This window comes from Phyllostomus hastatus, unplaced genomic scaffold (genome assembly GCF_019186645.2).
Source record: "Phyllostomus hastatus isolate PE091 unplaced genomic scaffold, TTU_PhHast_1.1 phas_contig_86, whole genome shotgun sequence".
NCBI classification, from domain to species: Eukaryota; Metazoa; Chordata; class Mammalia; order Chiroptera; family Phyllostomidae; genus Phyllostomus; species Phyllostomus hastatus.
The window spans coordinates 29,984,173-30,010,483 of record NW_025333977.1 but is presented as its reverse complement, the minus strand read 5'-3'; the positions used below and the strand labels follow the sequence as shown (position 1 = coordinate 30,010,483).

Here is a 26,311-nt window from a genome sequence, read left to right as displayed (position 1 = left end):
ACAGGTGTTTTCAGTCAGAGGTTTGAGGCTTTATTTCCCTGCACTGGAGCCCTGGGTTGCATGGTTTCCCTCACTTCCCTGTTGTTCCTCCCAGTTTATCTGCGAGCGAATGTGGGACCACCAGCTCCTCCAGCTGCTGCCTCGCCAGGTCCTCCAACTGCCACCTTGCCAGGAGTCCATTCTGCCCAGCTGCCTGACTCCGCCCCTCCTACCAGTCTGCATGAATGTTTCTTCTTTAACTCTCTGATTATCAGACTTCGATACAGTTCAATTTTCTGTCAGTTCTGGTTGTTTTTCCTTTTAAATTTGTTGTCCTTCTTTTGGTTGTGTGAGGAGGCACAGTGTATCTACCTATGCCCCCATCTTGGCCAGAATTAAGAATTCTGATTTTGTCAAGGCACACAAACATACAAACTGACATAGATGACCAATTAGGATGCTACCCTAATAATCCAGCCAGGAGTTAAGAAGAGTCTAAACTAAGACAGTACCAGCAAGCATAAAGTAAAGGGAACAGAAATCAAACCTACAATTGGCAAAATGTAGTGATCAATTAAATATAGGAATTGGGGGAAAAGATAAGACAGAGCAAACAGACGAGAAGCTGAGTATCACTGAGACTCTGCTTAGACCAGAAAGGCTGGGTTTCAAGAGATTATAGCCATAAAGTCAAAATAGGGATCAGATCAAAGTAACATGTGTTCAAATGAGAACACAAAGTTCAAAACTTGTGGTAGGTAGATAAGAGGGGGCATAATTCTCATTAAACCATCTAGGCATCAACATGTTCATCTGGCACAGCTGTACAATAGAAGCTCTTAGAAAAAAGAAGACAATTAACCTAGATAAACAAGGAGAGTGTGGAATTAACCAGGGGTGAGGCCACATTGGCTCCTAAGGAATAGTCCGCCAGTGACAGACATGTGTCTAAGAGATATAGTAAGGAAATGAACCCAACTCAAAGTAAAAGCTACATGAAACAAACCCCAATACTGCACAATGAGGCTCTAGGGAAATTAGCAGAGGTGTCCCAACCAACTCCGGGCAAGGGCGACGGGACACTTAGATGCTATGGGCCTGTGGCTAGTGGAGATGTTCCTAGCAAGGTGAGCAGGGATGGTGGGGGAATAAAAAAGATAAGGAGATCCAAACTTCAATGTCTAAGTGTTCAACCATATTTGTACATAGAATTTTTTGCCTGTCTGCTGAAGCCTATGGACTCATTCTCAGAACAGTTTTTAAATGTGTCAAACAAAAGATACTGGATTACAAAGAAAACAGATTATATTAAAATAAAACTATAGTAATTTGTTTTTAATTTGTGATATATAAGTGTGCATATTTATTAACATATCAAATAAGAAGAATTATTTCAAAATATGTATTGAAGTATAAGTATAAATGACCTAAGATTTATTATAACTTTAATGTGCTATAAACATATCTGTGTTTTCCACTGGTGACAAAGTTATAGGTACTACTAATACTACTGTGTTTTGTTGCCTACATTCACAATAGAAGGGAATGATAAATTAGAAGTTAGTGAAAATAAAACTGTAAATCTTTCCCATTCAAATTTGCAGACCCTTTGCATGCAGAGAACTCTTGATTAAGGATAAAATTAAGCACTAGCCAGATAGCTCAGGTGGTTAGAGCGCCATCCAGATACGGCAAGGTTGCAGGTTCTATTGTCATTCAGGGCACATACAAGAATCAACCAATAAATGCATAAATTAGTATAACAATACTAATATTGTTATACAATAACAATACTCTCCCCCGCATTCTTCCTCTCTCTCTTACTCTAAAAACCAATTTTAAAAAAGGAAAAAAAACCCAGAAACCTGCCTGATAAAATATAGATCTAAGACAGGAGTTGAGAATGGTGAAGGTAAAGAAACTGGGATGGAACACCAGCAAATATAGACCCAACCCTAACTTCTGTGGGGCCCTGGGCAACAGTACAAATAGCAGCTTCTAGCTTCGCACAATGCACCTACCCACTTCTGCCTTCTCTTCCCATCATTTTCCTTTTTGTTGCTCAATGAAAGGTCTTTGTTTGCGGGGTCCCAGTGTGGTCTAGAAAGGAGATCACAGTCTCCAAGTAACCACACCTCCTTGGTCCCACAAACACATCACCCATCAGGAGAGGCACAGCCAGAGAAGGGCCAGAATGGAGACTTCAAAAGCATGGGTCTTAAAGCAGAATCTTGAATGCCAGTATCAAAGGTCATTCCTGAGCAAGGTGTATCTCATTCTTAAAAACCAGTATGTATGCAATGCATGGTTGCCATTAAAAGGACTGAAGGGTCAAGGTACTACAAATTTCTGGTTTTGCCTTTGCTCTAATTCTTATATTTGTGGGCAATCTAAATAGAACTATTTTCTCATTTTTATTATATCCTTAAGGATGTTATATTTTCACTTTTCACCTAAAATACTGAGTTGACACTTTCCTTTCAGTGTCCTGTCTAGTTTGCTCTGCATATCTCTATATGCTCCCTTTCAGTGAGTAAGTCTAGCTCTGATAATCTTAAAATAGCATTTGAACCATTTAAAAGCTAATACATGGCCATTTCTTGACTACTTTAATCCATGTAAAGAGTGTATATTTTTATCATGTACATATGAAACAGGACTGTCCTCTTCTTGCCTTTGTCCTCATCAGAAGGGTGGACAGAGTTCCCTTTCCTCTTTATCTCTTTCATCCTGCCCCATGCTCATACCAAGTGAAAAGGAGATAATTCACTGTGTACCAAAAGAAGTTTGTTTGTCTCCACTTTTAGAATGTAAAGGTCCATGGCCAAGAGCTTGTTAGGGGGGATGCAAGAATGGGAGGAAGAGAGAACAAGAGAGAAGCAGAATTCCTACTGCCCCAGGAAGTGAATTCCTGACTGAAAGGTGACCTGAGGAGAGTAAGAAAGAAAAGTTAGCAGAAACCATTCAACTCCAAATTTACCTCTGATTCTGTTTGCTGAATGCCTTTTGGTATTTGAGACTGAGCCCATATGTTTTTATGACTATTGCAGTTAACTTATTCTAAACTACATTCCAGTTTATAGAGAATGAATGAATCAGTTCTTAATTTGATTTTTCTTCTCATTTCCTTAACCCTCACTAAACCCACCACTTGCAAGCTAATCTTCCTCTGCTGTCTGACAGATACCTTCAGTGGGGTCACTGCTTCTTTATGTTCCAAATACAAACCCCTTCAATTTTGAATGATCCAAGCCATCTCAACTCAGGGATACATCTAAGAATAAAGAAATGCAAACAAAAATGAATGTCTATTAAGTATTTCAATTAATTTTTATTACAAATACCTAAAGTCTGTTTGGTCTGGTATGTCCCTGGAGCCTTTCACTCAGGGCATGGGCCCTTTAAGAGGAAATCCTGGAACTCCTGAAGCCTTCCATCTCACTCAGCCATGATCTCTAGTGATTTTCACAACCAGAAGCTATGAGGCTTTTCTTCCAGGAACTAGAACCCTGGGCTGGGAAGCCTGTTATGGACCTGGGACTCCTTGTTCCTCAAGGGGACCCCTGCATCAGACATATCCCTACCAATTTTTGTCTACCTCATGTGGGTGTGGGACCAGCTGGTTCTATATCTCTGCCCCTCCTACCAGTCTTGATGGGGTTTCTCGTGTATATCCTTAGTTATAGGACTTCTGTTCATCTAGACTTTAGGCAGTTCTTGATGACGGTTGTTCTATAGGTTAGCTGTAATTTGATGTGGTCATGGGAGAATGCAAGTACCAGGTTTACCTTTATCTTTACCAGAAGTCTCTACAAAACTATTTAAATTCATAAGTGTCTAATGAGACTGATCAATAAATAAGAAAGGCATAGTTATCCCAAATCAGGATTGAAGCAGAGAAAAATCATTATAGATAAATCAGACACTTCAAAGATATTAAGGGGACATTTAAATAACTTTATGACATTATCTTTGGAAATTTAGATTAAAGAGAAAATTAAAAAAAAAACACCTTACCAACAAGGAACAAACAAAAATTAATAATACTATAACTATTAAAGGAGTTAAATCTACAATTAAAACTTTCCTTCAAAAGAAAACCCAGGTCAGAGGTATTTACTAACAAATTCTACCAAATACTTTAAGAAGAAATAATATCAACTTTTCACATTTTTTCAGAAAAAAATTTTTTTAATTAGGGAAAACTGGAGGTATTAGTTTCCTATGGCTCCCAGAACACACGAACACAAACTGGCCTAAAACAACAGAAATGTATCCTCTCACAGTTCTGGAGGCCAGCTTAACATCAGTGTCACTAGGCTAAAGTCAAAGTGTCAGCAGGGCCACACTCCCTTTGGAGCTTTTGGAGAGAATCTGTTCTGTGCCTATTCCAGCTCCTGGGGGCTGTGGGCATTCCTTGGCTGGTGCCACATCACTCCAATCTCTGTCTCCGTCTTACACTGCCTTCTCCTTTTCTGTGTGGAATAACTCTCTGCCTCCCTCTTATAAAAACATATGTGATGGCATCTAGGGACCACCTGGATAATATCACCACAAGATCCTAAACTTAATCATGTCTGCAAAGAGCTTTTCTCCAAATAAGGTAACATTCATAGAATCCAGAGATTAGGGCATGAATGTCACTTGGAAAGGCATTTTCTAGCCTATCGTCCTCTGCAGTAGAAGACGTTTTTTGAGGCCAGGATAACTTGGACATCAATACCTGAAAATGACATTATGAGAAAGGCAAATTATAGGCCTATGTCATGAGTGAACATAGGTACAAAACCCTAAACAACATATTAGCAAGTCACATCCAACAACAGATAAAAATAAATATATCATGATCCAGTTGAGGAACACAAAATTTTGTTAACATTAGGAAATCAATGTAACTCTCTACATAAACATTGACAGAAAAGGAGAAAAAATTAAAAGATACCTCTTTCTGTCTTCAGTGACATAGAAGAGTTATGTTAGATTTCATCTTAGTCTACATTTTTTCCCTAAGAAAATTTAGTTAAAGAAGCCATGATGCCTTCACCACCTCTCCCAGCACCTCTCTCCAACAACAGACCACTGGGTCTGTGGAGGCTTAGGGGTACCCTCCTTCCCCACCAGCTACCTGCAGTTACCAAAAAGCCATTACAACTTTCCTGGAAGCCCAGAACTGATTTGATGATTGAAGAGCCCTATTTTCAGGGAGGTGACAGGAGCAGGGAAGGTTACATCTAGGTATTGCCTAGCACTGAATTTTATCAAGAAGAAGAGACCACTCGTCTCTGACTTTAGGTGACTTCCAATTTTGAGCTCACCTAAATCAAAGTCACTCTATGATCTAGACAAGAAACAAGTGGCAGACTGTCTTAGCAGCCCCTAGTGCAGCAGTCCTTTACCAAAGCATATTCCAGCCACCTGGGGACTTTACAAACTACAAAAGCCTCAGCCTGACCCTTAGGGATCTCTATAAGGAGACACAATTATGATAGAAGGATGTCACATTCTCCAGATATATTGTTTGTGTATTGTAGTAGGAAAGAAGGATTATAATGCTGATGTAACAAATACAAAAATATAGATGCTTGGAACAAAAATATAAATACACTCCTTTCTCCAGATATTTCTGGACCTTATCACACAAACCAAATTAACGTTTCATGTATTCATTTTCTATTGCAGTGTAATAAATTAACACAACTGTATTGGCATATAAAAAAAACATTTATTTATTACCCAGCTAGCTCAGAAGTCTAGGCACATTATAACTGAGTGCTCTGTTCAGGGTCTCTGAAGTCTGAAATCAAGGTCTCAGCCAGAGCTCCAATCTCATCTGAGGCTGGAGGCCTGTTCCAAGCTCATTGAAGTTGTTGGCAGAATTCGGTTCTTAAGTCCCACATTCTTACTGGCTGTCAGTTCCTAGACATTGTTCTCAGCTCCTAAAGGCCATCCTCATGTCCTAGCCATAAGGTCTTCTAAAATACAATAGCTTACTTCTTCAAAGCAAGCAGGAGAATCTCATTCGGGTTTGCTATGATGGTGCCTCACATAAAGTAATGTAACCACAGAGGTGACTTTATCGTCACCTTTGCCATTATGTTATCTAATCAAGGGAGTGATGACTCCCCAACCCCCCATATTCACAGGTCCAGGCCACATCCTAGGGGACAGACTCATACAGGGAATGCACACCAGTGGCTAGGATTCATGGGGGCCATCTGTGAATCTACCCTACCACAGCATAGTACAGGGAGAGGGAGAAAAAAAGAATGGGAAAATCTTAGAGGGGCAGAGAGTAACTGGAAGGGCAAAAATAGATTGAAGAGTGGTGGCAAGAGGAAAAACTGCTGAACTTACAGCACTGGGGAAGAATTGGGAGAGTTAAAAGTTTTGTCTATTAATGGATTTTGTGTGAGGCGGACAGTAAGAAAAATACAATAAGAAAAGAAGACCTTAAGAAAATTCTTCTGACTATTAAAAACTTGCTCCCTCTTTTGGTATTTTCTTTAGAGACTGCCAAAAATTTCTTTCAACTAATTGCACGTGTAGTTGTTTTTGTTTCTTATTTTTTATATTTGCTTTACTGTTGTTTATTTCAGTGCAAATCTGTGCTCAGAATGAAACTCAACATGATCTAACACTATTTTTATTACACTGGAAGGAACAAGCTTAGGACTCAAACAGACTTTAAATCAAATATCTACGCTTTCACTTACTAGCTAAGGTTTTTTTCTTTTTAAATCACCACCAACTATTAAGTACCATATGCCTATTCTAAATGATGTTCCTTAATTTAGCTTTTGATAAAGATATTGCCTCTAGTCGACTGGTTTATCTCCTATAATCTAGTTAAGTGACAGCTATGATCACCAGTTTATCCGGATTGACAACAAAATAACTAAATGCAGTTAATTGCTTCATTAAATGCTGCATGTGGTTGGACATATTAAAAGGGATATCTGTAACTGTCTAAGGCATAAAATAAATGTTGGCTTCTACTATTAAGAGTTTTTGTTATTCCTTATGCCCTGGCAAACCAAATGGCAAATAGTATTATTAAGTCAATGATCTGAAAAATAGAAAAGTGAAATTGAGACATTTCAGAAGGAAAGCTCATATTAAGATCATGCTTCCCAGCCTAGACTGCAAAGCACCACAGGAGCTGAGGTTTCTGTCTACACTGTCCATTGATGTCTTCTCAGAGCTTTTTCACATAGTAGGTGTTCAATGAATACAATATTTAATAAATGAAAACAGTAGTCTGTGTCTAATTACAAGCTGCACTTACAGTGCACCTGGCCTTATTAAGGGTTTCCAGGATTGGGGTAGAGGTGGAAGACCTGTATGTATTACAAAATTAAAGGCTTGGAAAAATTGTTAAATAAATTATGCTCTTGCTAGAATATTATAAGTAATTTATTCGTTCATTTTACAAATATCCTTTGAGCACTTTCTACGTTCAGATATTATAATGGATGAAGTAGGGAACTTTATAAAGTACATGAGACATGATTTCTACTCTCAGGGATCTCCAGTCAAATACAGAAAATACCTGTATACCAATAGCTTCTATACAAGGCTAGATGTAATAAGTGGCATGTATAACACGAAATTGTACAGGAATTCATACAGAGGAGAGATCTCTTTAGACCATGGATTAGCTAACTGTGGCCCAAGAGCCACATCATCCTGTGGTCTGTTTTTGAATGATCCACAAGCTAAGGGTTGTTTATACACTTTGATAAAATAAAGAAGGATATGGAAGCTATATGCAGCCTGCAAAGACTTAAAATTTACTATTTCTTCCTTTACATAAAATGTTTGTGCACACCTGCTCCAAACAAATGAACAAAAAAAAGGCTTTACAGAACGTACATTTGATCTAGATCTTTAACTGATGGACAGAGAGGGGAAAAGGGAAGGGCCCTTGGAATGCAGAAAATGACTTAAAGAAAAGCCCAGGGGCAGAGGACTTCAGGGCACAGCTAGCTAACAGTGGTGACACACCACCTACGGCAGGTCTATGAGGGTTATGAAGGGAGAAGCAGAGGAGTCTGGAAGGTGTCTGTGGTGTGTGGGCTAAGGAAGCTGACTATGCAGTAATTGAGGACATCACAGTTGCCAGAAAGAATTCCACAAAGTTTCTGCAATGGCCTCTCTTCAAGGATAACAACAATGACTGTGAAGATGATTTTTCACAGTGGATCACCATAGTAATGTGATTTTTATGACAATTATCCAGGGATGGACCCCATGCTTCGTTCTGCCTACCAAATAACTCATGACAGTAGTATGTATTCTCCTAACTTCAGCCTAGGTCAAACTGAAACTCCCGAACACTTCTTAAAGACACCTTGCTTTATTACTTCTCATCTCCACCATCTAGCTTGCTGAAAATGTGATTTAAAATGGGACTTCAGACAGACCCTCCAGTGTAGCTTTGTTTCACATGACACTATGTTATTAATGCATGACACTATATTATTAATAATGTTCACCAACAAGTCTCAGACCCACTATTTCACCCTCATTTAGTGGCAATCTCCAGCAATCAAATAATTGTGCTTGTCTATCTGGCCCAGGCACAAGATGCACTTAGACTGTTCTGTTGGTCAGTTCCATTTCCTGACAGCTCAGCAGGGTGGGCTTGATTTATTCAACTCATAAACTGCTGCCTCCAAGTGGAACCCTGGCTTGGGAAGGCAGAAGACAGACTGAGAAAGGCAATGGAAAAAGACAAGCAAAGATGGAATGAAATGGGGAGTTACTGGAGAACCTCCATTAAGGAGAAGTGCCTTAATTCTCCTTTCTCTCAGCCTAGAAGAGGACAAAGCCTTTATCCAGAAGCACATGGTCTCCTGGGTGCTGTCACTGGCCAAACACACTTCGATTTTCTGATTGGCTGTTTACTCACATGCTCCAGATTAAATAAGGACAACAGTTGTAATTAGAAAAGAAAGTAGGAAGTCAGAAGGAAACACATGTAGTAAGGAAAAAATAAAACAAGTTGAGTAAAAGGGAAAGAAAAAATCACAGGAGAAATCATTATAAATTCATGTGTAACAGCCACACATGAATCTACCACTTGATTGGTGAAGTCACATGACATGGATGCAGATGAGGCTGACTGGAAGAGTAGCTGGGCCTCAGACCTTCCCTTCTGGGTTCTCAGCATCCCATCTACCCTTCCAACTGCCCCATGTCTTCATTCAATTCCTACCCAGGCCTGTGCTCAGTCCCTCTTGCTCTAAATCTCTTCTTTCTTCTTTCCTTTCTACATTCCAATTAAAGTATTCCTTTTACTAGTTATAACAGCAAAAGGACCTTTTAAAATACTTCAAAGCCCTGGCTGGCGTAGCTCAGTGGATTGAGTGCGGGCTGAGAACCAAAGTGTCGCAGGTTCGATTCCCAGCCAGGGTACATGCCTGGGTTGCAGGCCATAACCCCCAGCAAATGCACACTGATGTTTCTCTCTCTCTATCTCCCTCCCTTCCCTCTCTAAAAATAAATAAATAAAATCTTTAAAAAAAAACACTTCATAGAAGAGTCTATTGATCAGACCTCATTATACTGACTTACCAAGAATATTCATACCCAAACAGGGGACAACAGAATGAATTCCCAATGGTAGATTATCAGGCAGGATCATTGGAGGAAAGGAGGGGAGGAAGAGTATAAAAAAAAGGGTGGAATGAAGGAGAAGGGAAAAAAATATTTATTGAGTGCCATTTAGTTTTACATATAGCACTCTGAGAGCTGGGCCAGATGGCTGTTGGTTAGAGTACATTAATCCAGATCTGAGCTGATTCCTAAAAAGAGGGGCCGGGAAGTATTGGGAAAGGCACTTCTATGACCCTGTCATCTTATGATCCTGACATTATATACATCTGGGAAGTGGACAATAAGCGTGAGTGATAACTAGACTCTATTAGTGCTTTAAAAAAATCAGTCAACCACTCTAAGGCCCAGTATCCTCTCTTATAAAACAAAGCTATTAGGGCAGGGGTTGGGGAAGGAGTGGCCTGTACATTTTCTTCTCATTCTTAAGTTATATAATTCAATGAATTTTGTCAAATTTTCCCCTCTATAAGATCACTCCTATAGGAGATAAACATGCTTTATCTCTCCAATCTTTAAAAAAAAAATCTCCTACTGCTTCTCCCTCTGGGCACAGCTATATTTCTCTAATCCCTTTTCAACAACATTCCTTGGAAGAGGTGGTTCATGATCCTGTCTCCACTCTTTCTCCTCCCACACTCTACTGCATCACAGAAACTCTTCTCATAAATACCACCGATGATCTCATCTACCGTCAGTTGTTCTTATGACTATTAGCAGCATTTTTGTTTCTTTCTCTCTCCACTCATGCAATGGATGACTTCATCTGTTACATGGGCTCAAAGACCATCTATAGGCTTATGACTCTAGACTCCCCTCTTGATGCCAGGCTTGTATATCCAAATGCCTACTTGAAAACATTGCTTAGCTATCACGTTGGTATTTCAAATTTAACATGACAAAAGTTCCCACCTTTAGCTTTCTCTTTCTGAAGACTTTTCAGCCCATTAAATGGCAATTCATTGTTCCAGCTGCTCAAGCTATAGCTTTGAAGTCACTCTTGAATCCTTTCTTTCTCTAACACATTATCTCTCAACCATCAGCAGATCCATTCAGTTCTTCCTTCAAAACACAAGCAGGAGTCCAGCCATTGCTTTCTACTTCCACTACTATCATCATCTCCTACTCGAATTATTTCAGTACCCTCTAGTAACAGTGAAAATCTATGTTGGAAACAGATGGTCTACTCAAATGGAATAGTTGAGAAGAATTTAATAAAGGGACTATTTACAAAAGTGTGGATACGACTGAAGAAAACTAGCAAATAATGGTCAAGTGTCTTGTGTCTAGCAAGGCAGAGAGGGCCAATGGAGTCATTACCACCCTTAAACTGGAGGGAGCAAGGCCTAGGAACAATTACCTGAACAACACACACACACACCAAGAGCTATGTTCTTCAGGGACCACCACTAGGAAGGCAAATGGAGAAATAAAGACTATGAACTCACTCTCCTTCTGCCTTCTGATCTTCTGATTATAGACACAACTGAACCCCAAGCCAGAAGACAAGACAGCCTGTTGATGCAGTCCTTTAAGGTCAGCCTCACAACTTCATGTGCTCATCTGGGACAAGAGCAGAATGGAAATGGTACAGAAGGGACCTGGAAGGGAAAACAAGTGTACCTGACAAAATATCCTCATATGCAAACCAGAAATAAATATTACTGTCATTGAGTGACATGAAATAATCCACATAAAGCATTTAGCACAATGTCTGCCACATAGTTTTTAGGTCGGGGGAAAACAACTCTTGTTTGCCTAGCATCATATTTCCAAGTGTGGACTTTTATGGAGATATGCTGTCCAAACTTCAGATCATGACCAATTAGTGGGTTTCCCAGCATTTTTTTTTGAGATATAGAGAAGACCAGTATGCATCTCATGAAGTAAGGAAAAATATTGTCTCAAAAACATTACAACTTAAATACATATTAAATTCACTGTGTACTTATATGTGCATGTATATGTGTTTATGTGTATGTTCAAGTATGTATTTTTCCCCAGGTCACTATGTAAAATATATTTCTTACTAAGAATCTTAATCAAAAACTATTTGAAAGCCACAATGCAAGAACACTGCTGACTATGCCCTCTCACCTCTCACTTATTCCTCCCCAAGAAGTGAATGACTGACTTGATTGACAAATCTGAGAGGAAAAAATGAGCAGGTGTGCTGGATTCCTTTCTCTCATGCCTGCTAGTTCCCTGTTTTGTCTTCTTTTATTCTCTGCAGTAGACTAAATATTGGCCCCCAAGGACATCAGGTCCTAAAACCTGGAACCTGTGAATATTATATGGCAAAGCCTTTGCAACCAAGATTATGTTAAGGATCTGTGATTAGGTTAAAAGTCTTGAAATGCAGAAGTTATACTGGATTATAGGTTTGGGCCCTAAATGCAATTATGTGCATCCTTTAAGAGGGAAGCAGAGGAGATTTTACACATGGAGGGGAAAGGCAATGTGAAGATGGAGTAGAGATTTCAAGATACTGACCTTCCTTGAAGACTGAAGTGATGCAGTCACAAGTCAAGGAATGCTGACAGTCACCAGAAGCTAGAAGAAGCAAGCGATGATTATTTACACACTCATCAACTGGCAGACATTAAATAAAATTACTTTTAAAGGTTCTCTCCATGCCCTTAGTGGGTAGGGCAGGGAATCCAGGTTTACATCTGCGAGTCAAGGTGTCATGAGACTTGGGAAGGCCTCTGCACACCAATTTGTGCTCTGACTACCTTCATAATAATAATAGCCACACACTGAGGTATAATTGTATACAGAACACACTATGTGTTTAACTTCTATCCTCACAAAAATTCAGCAAGGTAGTCATCATTGTTACCCTTGTTTTTACGAATGAGAAAACTCAGAGCTAAAAATTACTTGTGTGAGTCATACAACTAGTAAGTGACAGAGCCAGGTTGTACATGTAGTTTTATTTGCATCCAAAAAGGGAGCTATCTCCACTTCATGTGTCTCCCTTTGTTGCCCATCCCTGGCTTCCTGGGCTAAGCTTCTGTATGTTAACCTGTTCCTCAAGCAAGCTGCATGCAGTAGTTTGTAAATACCAAAAAGAAAATAATAATAATAATAATAATAATAATGATAATTTTTTTCAGAAGGCAGTGTAGCTTGTTTCTGGCATCACTTGATTATTTCTCTTGTAGTCCTTGGGTAAAGGTAGATAAAAAAGAGGCAAAAAGGAGATGTATGCTTATCACTAGTGCCTTAGTACTAGATCTTTTTTTGACAATAAATTACATTACAAAAATCTCTGGATTAAAAAACTCTTAGAAATATAAATGCAGAATCTTTTTATAGATGAGGAAAACAAAGTCAACAAATTTGCCTGTTTGTCAAATAACCAACTAGCTCATCGAAGCAGAATTTCATTGCAACATAATCATATTTCTAATACTTTGGGAAGTAACTCCAAACTTATTTTGCTCATCCAAACATTGCATTGTGAAACTTTCATTATTGTCTCCATTATTTTTCTTTTCTTAAGCATTTATGGAGGGATATATGAAGCTGATGGCCTGTAAGGGCAAAACCAAACCCTATTTTTTATTTCAGGAAAGGGGGAGAATTGTAAACAGAAATTGTAAATCGTGTTTTCAGTTGTGGGGATGAGATCTCATGATCAGAATATTAACTTTGATGAGGTAATTCCATTCCACAAAACAAAACCCCAAATACTGACATAAGGTCCTGTCAAGTCACATATTTAAATTAAAACAATTTGTAAAATATAATAATGTTACAGAGCACCCCCTGAAAAACAACGCGGTTTCTTCGATTGGTTTTCTGGAACAGTATCCCGTTCGCTACACTGGGTTGCTACCTATTTATTTGATTTCATGATAGAACTATTACGGCGTGTTTAAGGATATCATTACCCTTGACAATGATAAACAAAATAAATGGCAAATGAAGGGACTGGAAGAGAGGGACAGAGAAACTGTTCTCGAGAAAGGCTACACCATAACTCTTCAGGATTGTCTATATCAAGATCCTTCCCGGAAGGAATTTCCAAATACCCTTGGCGCGGGCAAACAGTAGAACACACAGAAGCCCCACCTTTGAGCCCAGGGAGGAGGCGAGCCTCCCGCCTATCAGCCAATCGGAAGTCGTGTTCTCCGTCTGCCCAGGGCTTGAGCGACCTTGCTCTCCCCATCGGCTTTCACCTTTTACGACAGTTTTCCGGCCTGGTTCGCGGTCGCGCCGGCCGTGTTTCCCTAGGCGCCAGTGTTTGGACATTTCGTCCTTCCTGGCGGTGGCTGCCTTACTTTCTGGTAGAGGCGTGGAGTGGGTGGCCGCGGGCTCTGGAGTGGGATGAACCGTGCACTCGGCGGAGGCAGCGGAACCGAGCAGGAGCCATGGTGAGTGCGGCCTCCGGTGTCCCGGGCAAGCTGGGACCAGACCGCGGCCTCGGCGCGTGGCCTCGGAGGGGTGGAGCCGCTGTTGTCTCCCTGGTGCGGCTCTGTGTTGGGAGAGTCACTGTCTCTGGGACACAAAGCTGTTGGCTCATCCTTCTTGAGACTTCGTGTTCTCCCATGGCCCTTCTGCAGAGAGCTCTAGCCCTTGCTGCTCCGCCCCCGGCGTTCGGAGATCGGTGGACGTGTTTGCTTACACTTGCCTAGCCCCTAACACATCCTCCCAGGACGTTTTCCACCTTGGTCTGTCCATCCCCTTGGCTCTTGCTGACACATCTCTTCTCGGTTCCTGAAACATTTTTATGCTTTTCTCGTGTTGTGTAGTCTTGAGACAGGGCACTGCTGAAGGTGCTAGAAAAAGCTAGTGTAGTGAAGCCGACGTTTAACGTTGAAATTCGTTGTCAAAATTGACAGAAACAGCCCCTTTTGCTTTTATTGAACTTGAATGTAACTTTGCGTGCCCTGAGGTGAAGATGATGTTCTCAAAGGGAGGGAAATCATCCTTTTCTTCTATAGTGTAACTCTGATACCTTTACAATGAATTGGATATAAAAGTTGTTTTAACGGATTATTAGGCAAAATATTTTCACCCTAAAAAATATTTCCCCTTGAAATAAAACTTGTGAGTTGGGATGGGGGAATGGTGCGATAGGGAGGGGTGGGAATTAGAGAAGTAAATTATTTACTCTGCTTCCCCTTACCAGGCCAGTACAGTGGTAGCAGTTGGACTGACCATTGCTGCTGCAGGATTTGCAGGTTTGTTTGTGGTTTGGGGGTGGAAGCAAAGGGAGGTTGGGAACTTTTTAATTCTTCTGTTCCTTTTGTTTTTAGGCCGTTATGCTTTGCAAGCCTTGAAGCATATGGAGCCTCAAGTCAAACAAGTTTTTCAAAGTCTACCAAAATCTGTAAGGCTTCTTAAACATTTTCATTAATTCTTTGCTGCCTGTATGGGAAGCCTAGAACTACACTTGAAGAGGGTAAATTTCCAGACATCCATGAATTTGTTTACTTTTGACGCCTTTTGCTTTCAGCAAGGAGGGTTTAAAAGTTCTGAGCATTGTAGTAGTGCCACCCTAAAAAGTCAAAATTTTATGTGAAACAGAATTGTGTCCAGAGGTGTTGACAAGCCCAGTGTCTTGAATTTAATATTGCTGTTGTTAACTATCACCTTCAACATTATCTGTCCACACCACACCAGTCTGCTCTGCATCCCGGAGGGATCTAAGGATCTGAAATGATCTATCCTTACTGTGTGGCCCTGCAGTTAGACTATAGAATGTGACTGAATGTGATGATCACACCTTTTGTGGTCACATTTCAGAATGAATGTGGCTATGACAGCTTGCTGAGTATTTTTATTGTTGCATTTGAATGTGACAGAAGACTATGGTAGGCTTTACCAATATTTGACATAACAAGGTCATAAGACCTAAAAGCCTGATTTTCTCCATATGTATCTTGAAGTCTTGTTTTAAGTCTTTGCCTTAAACCTCAAAATACCATAGAATTACTTGTCTCAAAGATCTCTAAATCCTGTTCTTGAAGCACTTCTTCTACAACAGTCACACCAAGAGATCAAATTTCACGTAGAACATGGCTTACTTGGAATCTTTTCTGCACTTCCAGAACTGGCTGAGGCACTATTCTTTTGTTTTTGTATTTTCAAGACACTGTAGGTTTTCTAGGGGAAAAAATGGATGTTTAATGATAATTAAAATATTTGTTGCTACTTATAATGCTAAATATCATGGGAATTAAAGCTATCTGAAATGTTTTAGTTTCCAGGTTCTATGAACATATGCATTCTTTAGCAGCTTTCAGTTTATTCTTGAAATCTCTTATTAATTTATTTCCTCTTTCAGGCCTTCAGTGGTGGCTATTACAGAGGTGGGTTTGAACCCAAAATGACAAAACGGGAAGCAGCATTAATACTAGGTGTAAGGTAAAATAATATCCAGTATTTTAACATTTTCTACAACTCTAGACATTAGCAAATATAAGAATGATCTTTCATTAGAAGGGAGTTATTTGTATCATGTACATTTTTAACATCTAAACACTCCAATACAAAATTCCAGTAAGAAGGCACACTGGAATATAAACACTTGAATTCGCTGAAAGATGGGCTTGCAACACATAATCACAATGCTGTGATGTACTCAATGTTGTTCTCAGTAACTTAAGTTTTTGTGGGAGAAATTCTGCCTTCATTTGTAAGTATTTAAACATGCTTTCCTTTCCAGTAAAAGTACTGTTGTAATGAATATTACCAAGTTCAATTAAATTTGAGAATTACTTATTTTTCTAAGGAGCTCTTTATTTTGTTCCCTTAATTCAGACAGTTTATCTTCCTCGTATGTTACGGACAAGGTCCGTAAACAGTTTTTCATTCTGTTGTGTTTACTCCAGTTTTGCACCTTTAATTGGCTTTTATGTACAATCTTTTTATGTGATCCACAAGCAGTCTGCAGTAAACAGTATTTTCCTTTTTGAATTAGCCCTACTGCCAATAAAGGAAAGATAAGAGATGCTCATCGACGAATTATGCTTTTAAATCACCCAGACAAGGGTAAGTAGTTATTAAACTCTTGTATGTGTTGTTGAAGTGACTGTGTAATTGTTACTAATGGAATAATTTTATTTCCAACTCTTGATTTATAATAAGGGAAATGCCTAAATCTTTGTGCAAGCATCATCTCCCAGGTTGGATCAGTTTGTTTTTGGCATCTTAAATAAATTTTCAGTTACAAATGTACTTATAAAATACTGAGCAGATATGTAGAAACTACTGTAAGTTGGAAGCAGTGATATACATTAACAATGTTTGATTGTCATAACAAGATCTGCAATTATCATTTGACTCTTTTTAAAAAAATGACTAATAGTCAAATATTGCTAACCCTACTGTTTTTGGGAGACTTGGGTTTGGACTGCATTCTCAAACAAATGTTCAATTTCAGTTAATGAAACAAAAAATGTAATTTTTTGCTATTCATTTTGACTTTTGAACTTCAGGTTACAAAGTTAACCACTTACAGAATGCATTTATTCTGATACATCTCTAAGCAGCCTTAGCTATGTTGAAAGGAAATAATTCCTTGGAATACCAAAATACAAACTACAAAGTCCATGTTCCAGGGCTCAAATCTTTCTATGGTGGAAGACTTTCATCAAGAGGGATTTGAGTTTTAACAAGGTTTTAATTTTGGGGTATGTGACTGCATAGCCTCTTTTATGAAATTTAGCTTGTATTAACTGGAGGGCTTCTGATTCAAGTCTAGGGTGTGTGCATATATTTGCATTTCTACCAGTCTTCTTCCTGATACTGATGCTTGCTGGGCTACAGACCACATTTTGAGAATCAGTGCACCAGCAGATTAGTGGGAAACGAGTTGTACATGATAGTGTGAAGACACAGTAACAGGAAAAGAAAAACTATGAAGGGCATAAAAAGGATCAAAAGCCAAGTGTGGCCTTTCCAACAAAGCTCAGAAGCATTTGAGAATATCAAGGTTTTAAAATAACACAATACAATTATATTCATTTATGACTTGCAATCATCATGAATAGGTAACTTGCATTATTTCAAAATTATGTAAGTCTATAGGTTTATGAAATCCTATTCCTATCATCAGTTTAAGCTTTTTAAAAGGTGCCATTTTTGTGGAAATCTCATTTCCCATTGGTCAAATATATTACCATATATGTGGTTATACAGTTGCAGTGTCATAATTATTTTTAAAACTTGGAATACCATTTCTGTTAATTCCACCTCTTAGATAAATATAGGGGTGCTTGAAACAAAAATAGCTTTTCACCAAGTAGAAACTGACAACCCAATTAATAACATTCCTGTTTTCTTTCTTCCTATAGGAGGATCTCCTTATATAGCAGCCAAAATCAATGAAGCTAAAGATTTACTAGAAGGTCAAGCTAAAAAGTGAAGTAAATATATGATGAATTTTAAAGTTCTTATCAGTTATGTGTACAAGTACCAGCTTTTTATAAAATGTCCCAAAGCTACAAATTTTAGAAATGATTTAGCACAAATTAAGTCGAACCCTTGTATCAGTTTGTTTAAATGTGAGGATTTTGTCATAATATAAAAGTTACAGATTACTGCTCAGTAATTATGGGCAAATACATACCATTTGAATAGAAATATTTTTCACTAATCATTTAGCAAGTCATTTAATACTTACTCAAGGCAAAGTGAACATGAAGGTCCCTGCTCTCAAGGAAGTCCAATCTAATGGGAGACTGATAATCTAGTAATTAAAATTCAATGTGATAAATACTATGATGGAAATTAGCAGAGGTTACAGGAGACTCATCTCATTGGGAAGAAAGGTTGTCAAGGTACAGAGAGCTGGCTCAGTGGCTTGGAGCTGTGAATTTAAAAATTTAGCCACAATTTGACCTAAAAAAAATTCATGTAGGTATGCATATGTCACTGACAGGATTCAGATTTCATACATTAAAAACTTGATTAAAAAAGACGAGTATGTCTTGTTTTTAAGAAAAATATGTTGTATTCAGCTAGTCCCTTCCAAACAAATTTTTTTAACATAATCAAAAGTTTTGCATTTGTTATGACCAGGGTTAAACACAATTAGCTGAACTGAAAGATTCCCTCAGTCATCAAAATACTTGGCTTAAACTTAATTTATACCATGATGAATGTACCAAATTTTGCTGTGTGTACCATGTACTCACGTTCTTGTGTGCATTATACATGGGGTTATTTAGGACCATTATTATACTCATGGTATGTAATCATGTACAATGCACACCCTTTTTTCCCCTCAAAAATTTGGGAAGAAAAGTGCACATTATACATGGCAAAATACATAAATGACATATGAGAGCAAATAGCTTACTTTGGTCTAACATATGTAAAGATCTTAACCAAAAGACTTGTATAAAACACCCAAGCTAGTTTGTGGTCATCTCCAGGGTACTTAGTATGTTTAGTTTTAAGATAATATGTGTGGCTCAGTGGATTGAGCAATGGACCGTGAACCAAAGGGTCACAGGTTTGATTCCCAGTCTAGGGCACGTGCCTAGGTTGTGGGCCAGGTCCCCAGCAGGGGGCACACCAGAGGCAACCACAGTTATTTCTCCTCCCTTAACCTCTAAGAAAATCTTTAAAAAATAATATATGCTTCATACCATCTAAACTTCATTAAATCATCTTAAAAGTTATTAATAGAGAACACACGGTCAAGGCAACACATCTAACCATATTTAGTGTTGGAATGTTTTAGGGGCATTTCAGAGTTCGGGTGTACCTCTTTTGATTTCTTTTCCATCCTGTTTCCTTGTTTAAAATTTGATCAAGTCTATTTGTCATGATTAGGCAGCCACGGCTTTTGTGTAGGAGAAATCTTTTTAGTTATTTACAGGGGAAAGAGGTATGAAGGCTCAGTTCATTTTTGTTATTCCAAGTAGTTTAAAAAGTTTTACAAAGTTACTGAGAACACTGATTTAGCAAATAGTGTACCACTTTTCCTAGGGGATATATAGGTTCCTGTGAGCCTCTGGTCACATTTTTGTCAACCTTCAATGTTTAACCTTGTTTTATGCAAGTTTTTAAGACACCTTACTTTGATGTATTGTTGATTCCTTAACATTAAACTCACAGCCACTACCAACTCATGGCCACACATCACAGCCTTTTTGTGTTTGGGAACATTAGGCACTTCTCTGAGCTTGGGAGTCATTTTAAATCAGTAAGCACAAAAGTTGAAAACACTGGGCACTAAATGGATCATGAAAAGGATACTTGTTTACAGTATAAAAACTGAAGTAAGGCAGAGCATCACTTTTTGGACAGACATCAGGCAATTCAAATTTTTCACCACTCTGCATGTCCATAAATGACTGAAAACAAGTGTTGATTTTGGGGTTACATATAAATTTTAGTGAGCAGGTGAACATGCAAAAAAGGAATCTGCTAATAATGAGGATCAGTGTATTGGCTTGCTAACCTTTTATTTCTGTCCTTTGGACTAATAAAAAAAATGTTTCTAGGACCAGGAGCTTTAAAGGAAAAAAATGGTATCAGAACTTAAAAGCAAATTTTTCAAAGACAAATACAAAGTGAGATAATATGTCAACAGGCAATTAAGCATGAACTGTAAAAAGGAAAGCTTGATGTAGGTGTATCTGAGTTAATGTAAATAGCAAAACTGTTTAGAGACATGAAGACAACAGAGACCACTTTAATACTAAGGAGCACAACAGAGCCCATTTTTCCTTCCCAGTAATCAGCTGTTTCCTCTATGTGACTTTTTCAGGGAGAAGAATCCCCCCTAGGTTACTGAAGGCTATTAAGCAAACCTACCATTTCTCTTGGGGAAAAAAAGTCATCTATATGACGGTTCTAGATCATAGTGAATAACTGATGGAAGTACATCTGTATCTTGTTAATGGTATTTCCTTATGAAACACTTGATGTGAAATGCTAACATTAACTACTTACAATGTACCAGCATCACTCTACACATTTTCTCTGTATAGTAAAAGTACACCCTTAATGGTAGCTATAGGTTCCATGACTTTAAATGAAATGATACACAGCAAAACCAAGTTTTACCATAGGCTACTGATATAAACAAATGAGTTCCTGTGGTATTTCAACATTCTAATATTGAATGAAACAATCTAGGACCTACTGTAAATGAAGTTTAATGAAGTTAAAGTAACTTGCCCCAAGTAACATGCTGGGTGAGAGCGCTGATCTTTCTCAACCCCAAAGCACCATACTGTTAACTACTGCAGTGTGCTACCTTTCACTAATCTGATGACCCAGATATTTTCCTTGGTGGTACAGAGTTCAGTCTGGTACTTTTCATTACCCATCCATCTAGCTTGGGACCTTTTTCTTTGTCACATGGTGCTTACAAATGGGAGACTTTTTTAAGGGGAGAAAGGTGAGGTTGGACACATGAAGGGAATAGGAAGATGCAGGTTTCAATTCAAACTTCTGCAGTAGTCAGGCAACTTGGAGCAGGCCATCTGTGTGCTCAGGGTTCTGCTTCATCTGTTAAGAGGAAAAATAATGGCTATCTCGAAAATTGAGTATCCCTCCACATTTTATAGGGAGGGAAACAAAAGCTAGAGCAAGTATTTGAGGTAACATACGTATTAGTCCTCAATAAATCTTTTGGGGAGTTCACACCCATAGTCTTACGTAGATCTGGCGTATCAGAATTTTAATTTATCTAGCTCCTTCCCTTTTGCCTGTGGGGACATTAGATGAGCCCTACACTACACTTTATAAAAACTGGTGATTAAAGTGAGCTATGAGTGGCCCTTGAATTTAAATCTTTTCCCACTTTTAGAATTTTAAAAGTCTCTTGCCTTCAAATATTTTCCAAATGATGGGAATACTTTTGGAAGCTTTAAACAGGAAAAAAGTAGACGTTATTTCAGAAGACTCAAACTATTCAACAAATAGTTAAGAACTTACATGAAAGTATATATAACCCATACCTATACATTCTGACTCTAGAAGCTTGGTTACATTGGGTTGGCCTGCAAGTCCATTACGACATTTCTGTACATTGGCTCTAATGCTGAGTTGTCTTTTTGATTTGATACAATTTTGTTAGGTTATGACAGCTGTTTATCAGTGTGCATTTAAAAAGAGTTAGCAAAATTGAATTTTTGTGTAGCCATTTTAGTACTGAAGATGGAAGAAGATACACATTTTCGGTGTATACTACTTTATTACTTCAAAAAAGGTAAAATGCAACTGAAATGCAAAAAAGATTTGTGCAGTATATGGAGAACGTGCTGTGACTGATCAAACAAGTCAAATGTGGTTTGTGAAGTTTCTTGGCACTATTGACCTTTTGGCCAAATAATTCTTTGCTGTGCACTGCCTTATGCATTGGAAGATGCACCCCTGGCCTCTACCCACTAGAAGCCAGTAGCAGGAAATAGCTGACATACTCAAAATACCCCAATCAATAAAATTACTGGTGAAAGTGAAAAATGTGTCTTTTATGAAAAAAACATAATGGACTTTTTAGCCAACCCCAAAATTATGGTTTCCCCTGCTATCCTTACTTTGCTCTGCTCTAAATTATAACAGAATCAAGAAAGGGTTAAAGGCAGCAAGAGGCAAAACCACTGAGAACTGGAGAAAATGAGGTAACTGGCATCTTAATACAAGAGTAAAAATCTAAATGTGAACATGCTACAACTAAAAAATGATCCTTTATCCAGCACACTGAAAACATGCCCTACTTAAAATCTTACATCAGAAATATTTAAGAACTCAGGCAGAGTGCTTCATTTAAAGAGTCTAGTCTTAACACTTGAGGCTAGAACACTTAAGTTTTTTATAAGGCATCTTGCTGATAATAACTTATAGAAGTTGTTTTGCAATTTAGAAGCATGGGGGGGGGTCATGTTTTATTGAGTATAAATAACCCCTCCTCCAAAACACATTAATGCCAATCAACATTTAGAAATTGGCTGAAAAATTTCAAAGAACAAAAACATTTGTAAATTTGAAGCAAAAAACATTTAGAATACTATCTTTTTGGTTATATAGAAAATCCTGAATTGACAGTAACCTTTTGAGTACCGCTAAACTTAAATGACCTACACTCTGCTTTGTGTTTGACACTGTTCAGAGTGCTGTGATTCTGCTTAGAGCCAACTGTTGCCTTAGCAATGGGACACAGGAAGAGCTTTTACCCTGTGTTTCCTAGTAGTCCTGACCCAATGAAAACATAGTCCAGTGTTAAGGTATAATCTGGAACAAGTAACACTTGTTACCTCAGTGGCATCAATTAATGGAATTTCAAATATAATATTTGTGTGACATTTTTCTTAAACACAAGTTGAAAATGGAGCTTGAAGAGGCTGGTGTATATATAAGCTTCAGGAAACAAGTATAAAATGATCTAACCAGAAAAACTGTAGGAAGATTTTTGTAATTAAATCTCTAAAAAATTAATAGTTAGATTCAACAAAAGTAAAAAGGATACACACATTCAGAAAATAGGCCTGTAATTCCGCCCCCCCCAAAAGACACACATTGAATCCCTAAAATACAGTTGTGGGACTTCAAGACTGATAATATCAGTGAAAAATAATTTAGCCCTTGCTTTTGATACTCTCTAGATTGCACATAGCATAATTGGGAATATCTAGGATGGACACACATAAGACACCATTTTAATTCAGCATACTCCTTCTTGAAAGTACTTGGGATTATTGTTAAATGGACCCAGGGTCCCACATAAGACTCAAGTTACGTTAATATTGGAAAGCCCTTTCTAGTTAAATCAAATACAGAGAAAGATAGTTAACTCCTATCCTGTACTTACACATACATCTTCTCAAATAGGTAAGCAAATCGACTGATGGAATTCCTCTTAGAAAAAGCTGCATTATAGTTTATCCAGTGGATTATGCACTGTATTTTAGTACTTAAAATAGTGATACAGATGAATATATATTTCCTTAGAATATGTACCTTACTCATCCAGCAATTTGGAGTTTTCTTGATTAGACACTTACTTGGATTTCTAGAGTAAATGACTATACTTAATAAAAATTGTATTAGGCTGAACCATAGGAAAATGCCACTTTTTCTGTGGGTCAGAAATGGTCAACTATTAGAGATTTCCTATGGGTCGACCTAACTGACTTAATTTCAACCTGCAGTTGAGTTCAGCTTCAAATTACCACCACGTGCCAAGTTTATACCAAACTTAAATGACTGATTTATTGCAACAGTTCCTGAATATCCAAGTGCTGTCTTAAATTAATCATGGATTATAAATGACGACTATGATTCAAGAATGAACCCTAAGAAAGAACTAAAATCTTTTAAATAAAGATCAGCAAATGCATGTTATACCAGATAACCTTATAAAATGGTATAGGGGGTCCAAACCATAACAGCAAAGATATGAGGATTAAAGGGAACTTTACCTCATCCCTTTTTTGGCCTTTAGTGATTTTGTCAAGCCCATAAATACAGTTCAAACCCAACTTCCCTTTAATCTCATTTCCAATAATCACCCAGCATCTGACATAGGATTTAACTCTGTATTATAACCAGTTTTCCATTCATCTGTCCGTAGACTAAGCTCAGTTTATCATAGGCACAGCCTATGAGAATAGTATCTAGTTGGTTTCAACCTCAAAAAAATCTATTTGCAGAGGACACAAATGGTACCATTTCCCAATCTAACTGCAGCATTCAGTTAGCACGCCAACTTTGCAAGAGACCCTTCTTAGGTTAAATACTAGACTCAAAGCTATAAAAATACCATTGACATAAAGGTGATGGATCCCAGACAAAAAAGAATGGCTGAGTTAAATGGAAATCCAGAATACAATAGTAAAATACCAGCTACTTTTGCCGCCTCCTCACTGGCTGTTTCTGCTTGCCTACAGCTATCTGTACTTTTTAAAAAATTACATTTAAGTAACCTCCCACAGCCTCATCCTTAGCAATACCTCAGGTCAGTTTTCATAGTCACCAGTTTGATGTGCTATGTCTCAACTTCAAATACCTACCTTCTTAAAATTAAGACTTCTATCTGCACTATACGTTTACCAATGGTGAGTGACCTGACAAGACAGATCACACCATTTTGCACAGTTTTAGTCCCATTGAAGGCTTAAAAAAGGTGATGCCAAACCCAAGAATCCTAGCCTTTCCAAGGTTTCAGGAAAAGATCATTTTGCTTCCACATAATCTCAGCTCTACTTCATGATTTAGTTCAGATTTCATGTGTGCTGACACAATAGGTGAGCTGCATAAGACCTTTAGGATAGACCTTTCCGCCTGAGTATGTGTTTAATGTGCATAGGCATATTCCCCTATAGCAACCAACATCTAATTAGTGTAGTAACCAAAGTAAGATGTGCCCCTCTCAAAATAAGTTTGGAAAGCCAACTGAACTAACAATGGTTATCTTTGAGGAGTGCTTTTTTACTTCTAAATCTAAGCATGTACTACTTAGCCACAAAGAAGCCTATCACAATTCTTCAATACACATATTTCTAAAGGAAAAAAACATTGGGTTTAGTCATTTGTAAGTAATGAAATCTAATACTTATTTCCTAAAATGCATTTACTATTCTAGTCTGAAGAACTGCTTGGGCTATACCCACTTTTTAAGGTAACCTTGTCTCTTTCCCACTGAAAACAATCTTTACGGGAGAAGATTTTAGTGAATCTGTTCTACAAGGAAGAAAATGAAAAATCTTTTTCCTTATACCACATTTACCAATTTGGGGATCAGTGAACAGTCATAATCATAGTTAACTGCAAACCTATTATTGAACAGAACTAAAAAGGCCAACAATTTTACTTGTTTTTAACCTTGATGGATAAAAATACATTTGTGGGTACCAATTTTTAAAAACCAGGATATGAAATCACTTCACATTTTCTATTCAATGTGCAAGAACTAACTGTTCACAACATATCTTCCTTAAAAATTCTGTTAATAGGGTTTATATAAAAAAAAAGCATTTAATAACATCACATCTTAACCTCAACAATAAATTTGAGGCTAGGATTATGTACCCTGACCTGGCAAGTATTACATTTCTAGCCTGAATTCTCTTTCAAGCATTACCAATTAACTAAAACCACTTACCATTTTTATGCACATAAAAAATTAACACAAATTATGCACATAAAACATATTAAGACACCAAATGACAAAAAGGGTTTTCTTGATCTATATGATATTGTGGAGCTAAACTCACCCATAAATCCACAATTATTTTATATGACCTCACTCTTAGCTGCATAAATTACTGTATTGCACTTTTTATAACACACCTGGTGTGAAAATCTTTATCTTCCTAAAATTAAGCCATCTGAGTAAAATATATACACAAAAAATACAATCATTAGCATAAGAACCTTCAAAATTATTTTGAGAATCAATTTCCATATTTCAAAATTGCTCATACTTTATAAAAATAGTTTTTAATAAAGAATCAAAGGCAAAAGTAAAATTCTAGATTGTACCCCACTGCCTTCCAAAGTTGACCTTGAGTGGATTTTTGCTATGGAGACTTCTTAATAGTGAGTATATGATTAATGCCCCAAGCTATTCTAACAGACTAAATTTTAAGTGCTAAGGTTTCAGAGGGTTCATTACAAAATAATTAACTGACCAACTAATAGTTTGATACTATTTATCAGCAAATATAAATGCTTTTAAAAAAGCAATTGGGATACTATTCTAGGCCTAGAAGTAGCTCCAACTACTTTGCAACAGTGGGTATAA

At 37.8% G+C, this 26,311-nt stretch overlaps 1 protein-coding gene across 1 annotated transcript; it reads left to right on the top strand.

The window, feature by feature from the left end:
- Positions 1-13,748: 13,748 nt before the first annotated feature.
- Positions 13,749-18,529, top strand: DNAJC19 (DnaJ heat shock protein family (Hsp40) member C19). The gene is made up of 6 exons (XM_045850914.1): positions 13,749-13,976; positions 14,735-14,786; positions 14,862-14,935; positions 15,893-15,972; positions 16,529-16,599; positions 17,904-18,529. Exons 1-6 carry the CDS (start codon positions 13,974-13,976, stop codon positions 17,972-17,974), a joined length of 351 nt encoding a protein of 116 aa, XP_045706870.1. The 5' UTR covers positions 13,749-13,973; the 3' UTR covers positions 17,975-18,529.
- The last annotated feature ends 7,782 nt before the right edge of the window (positions 18,530-26,311 follow it).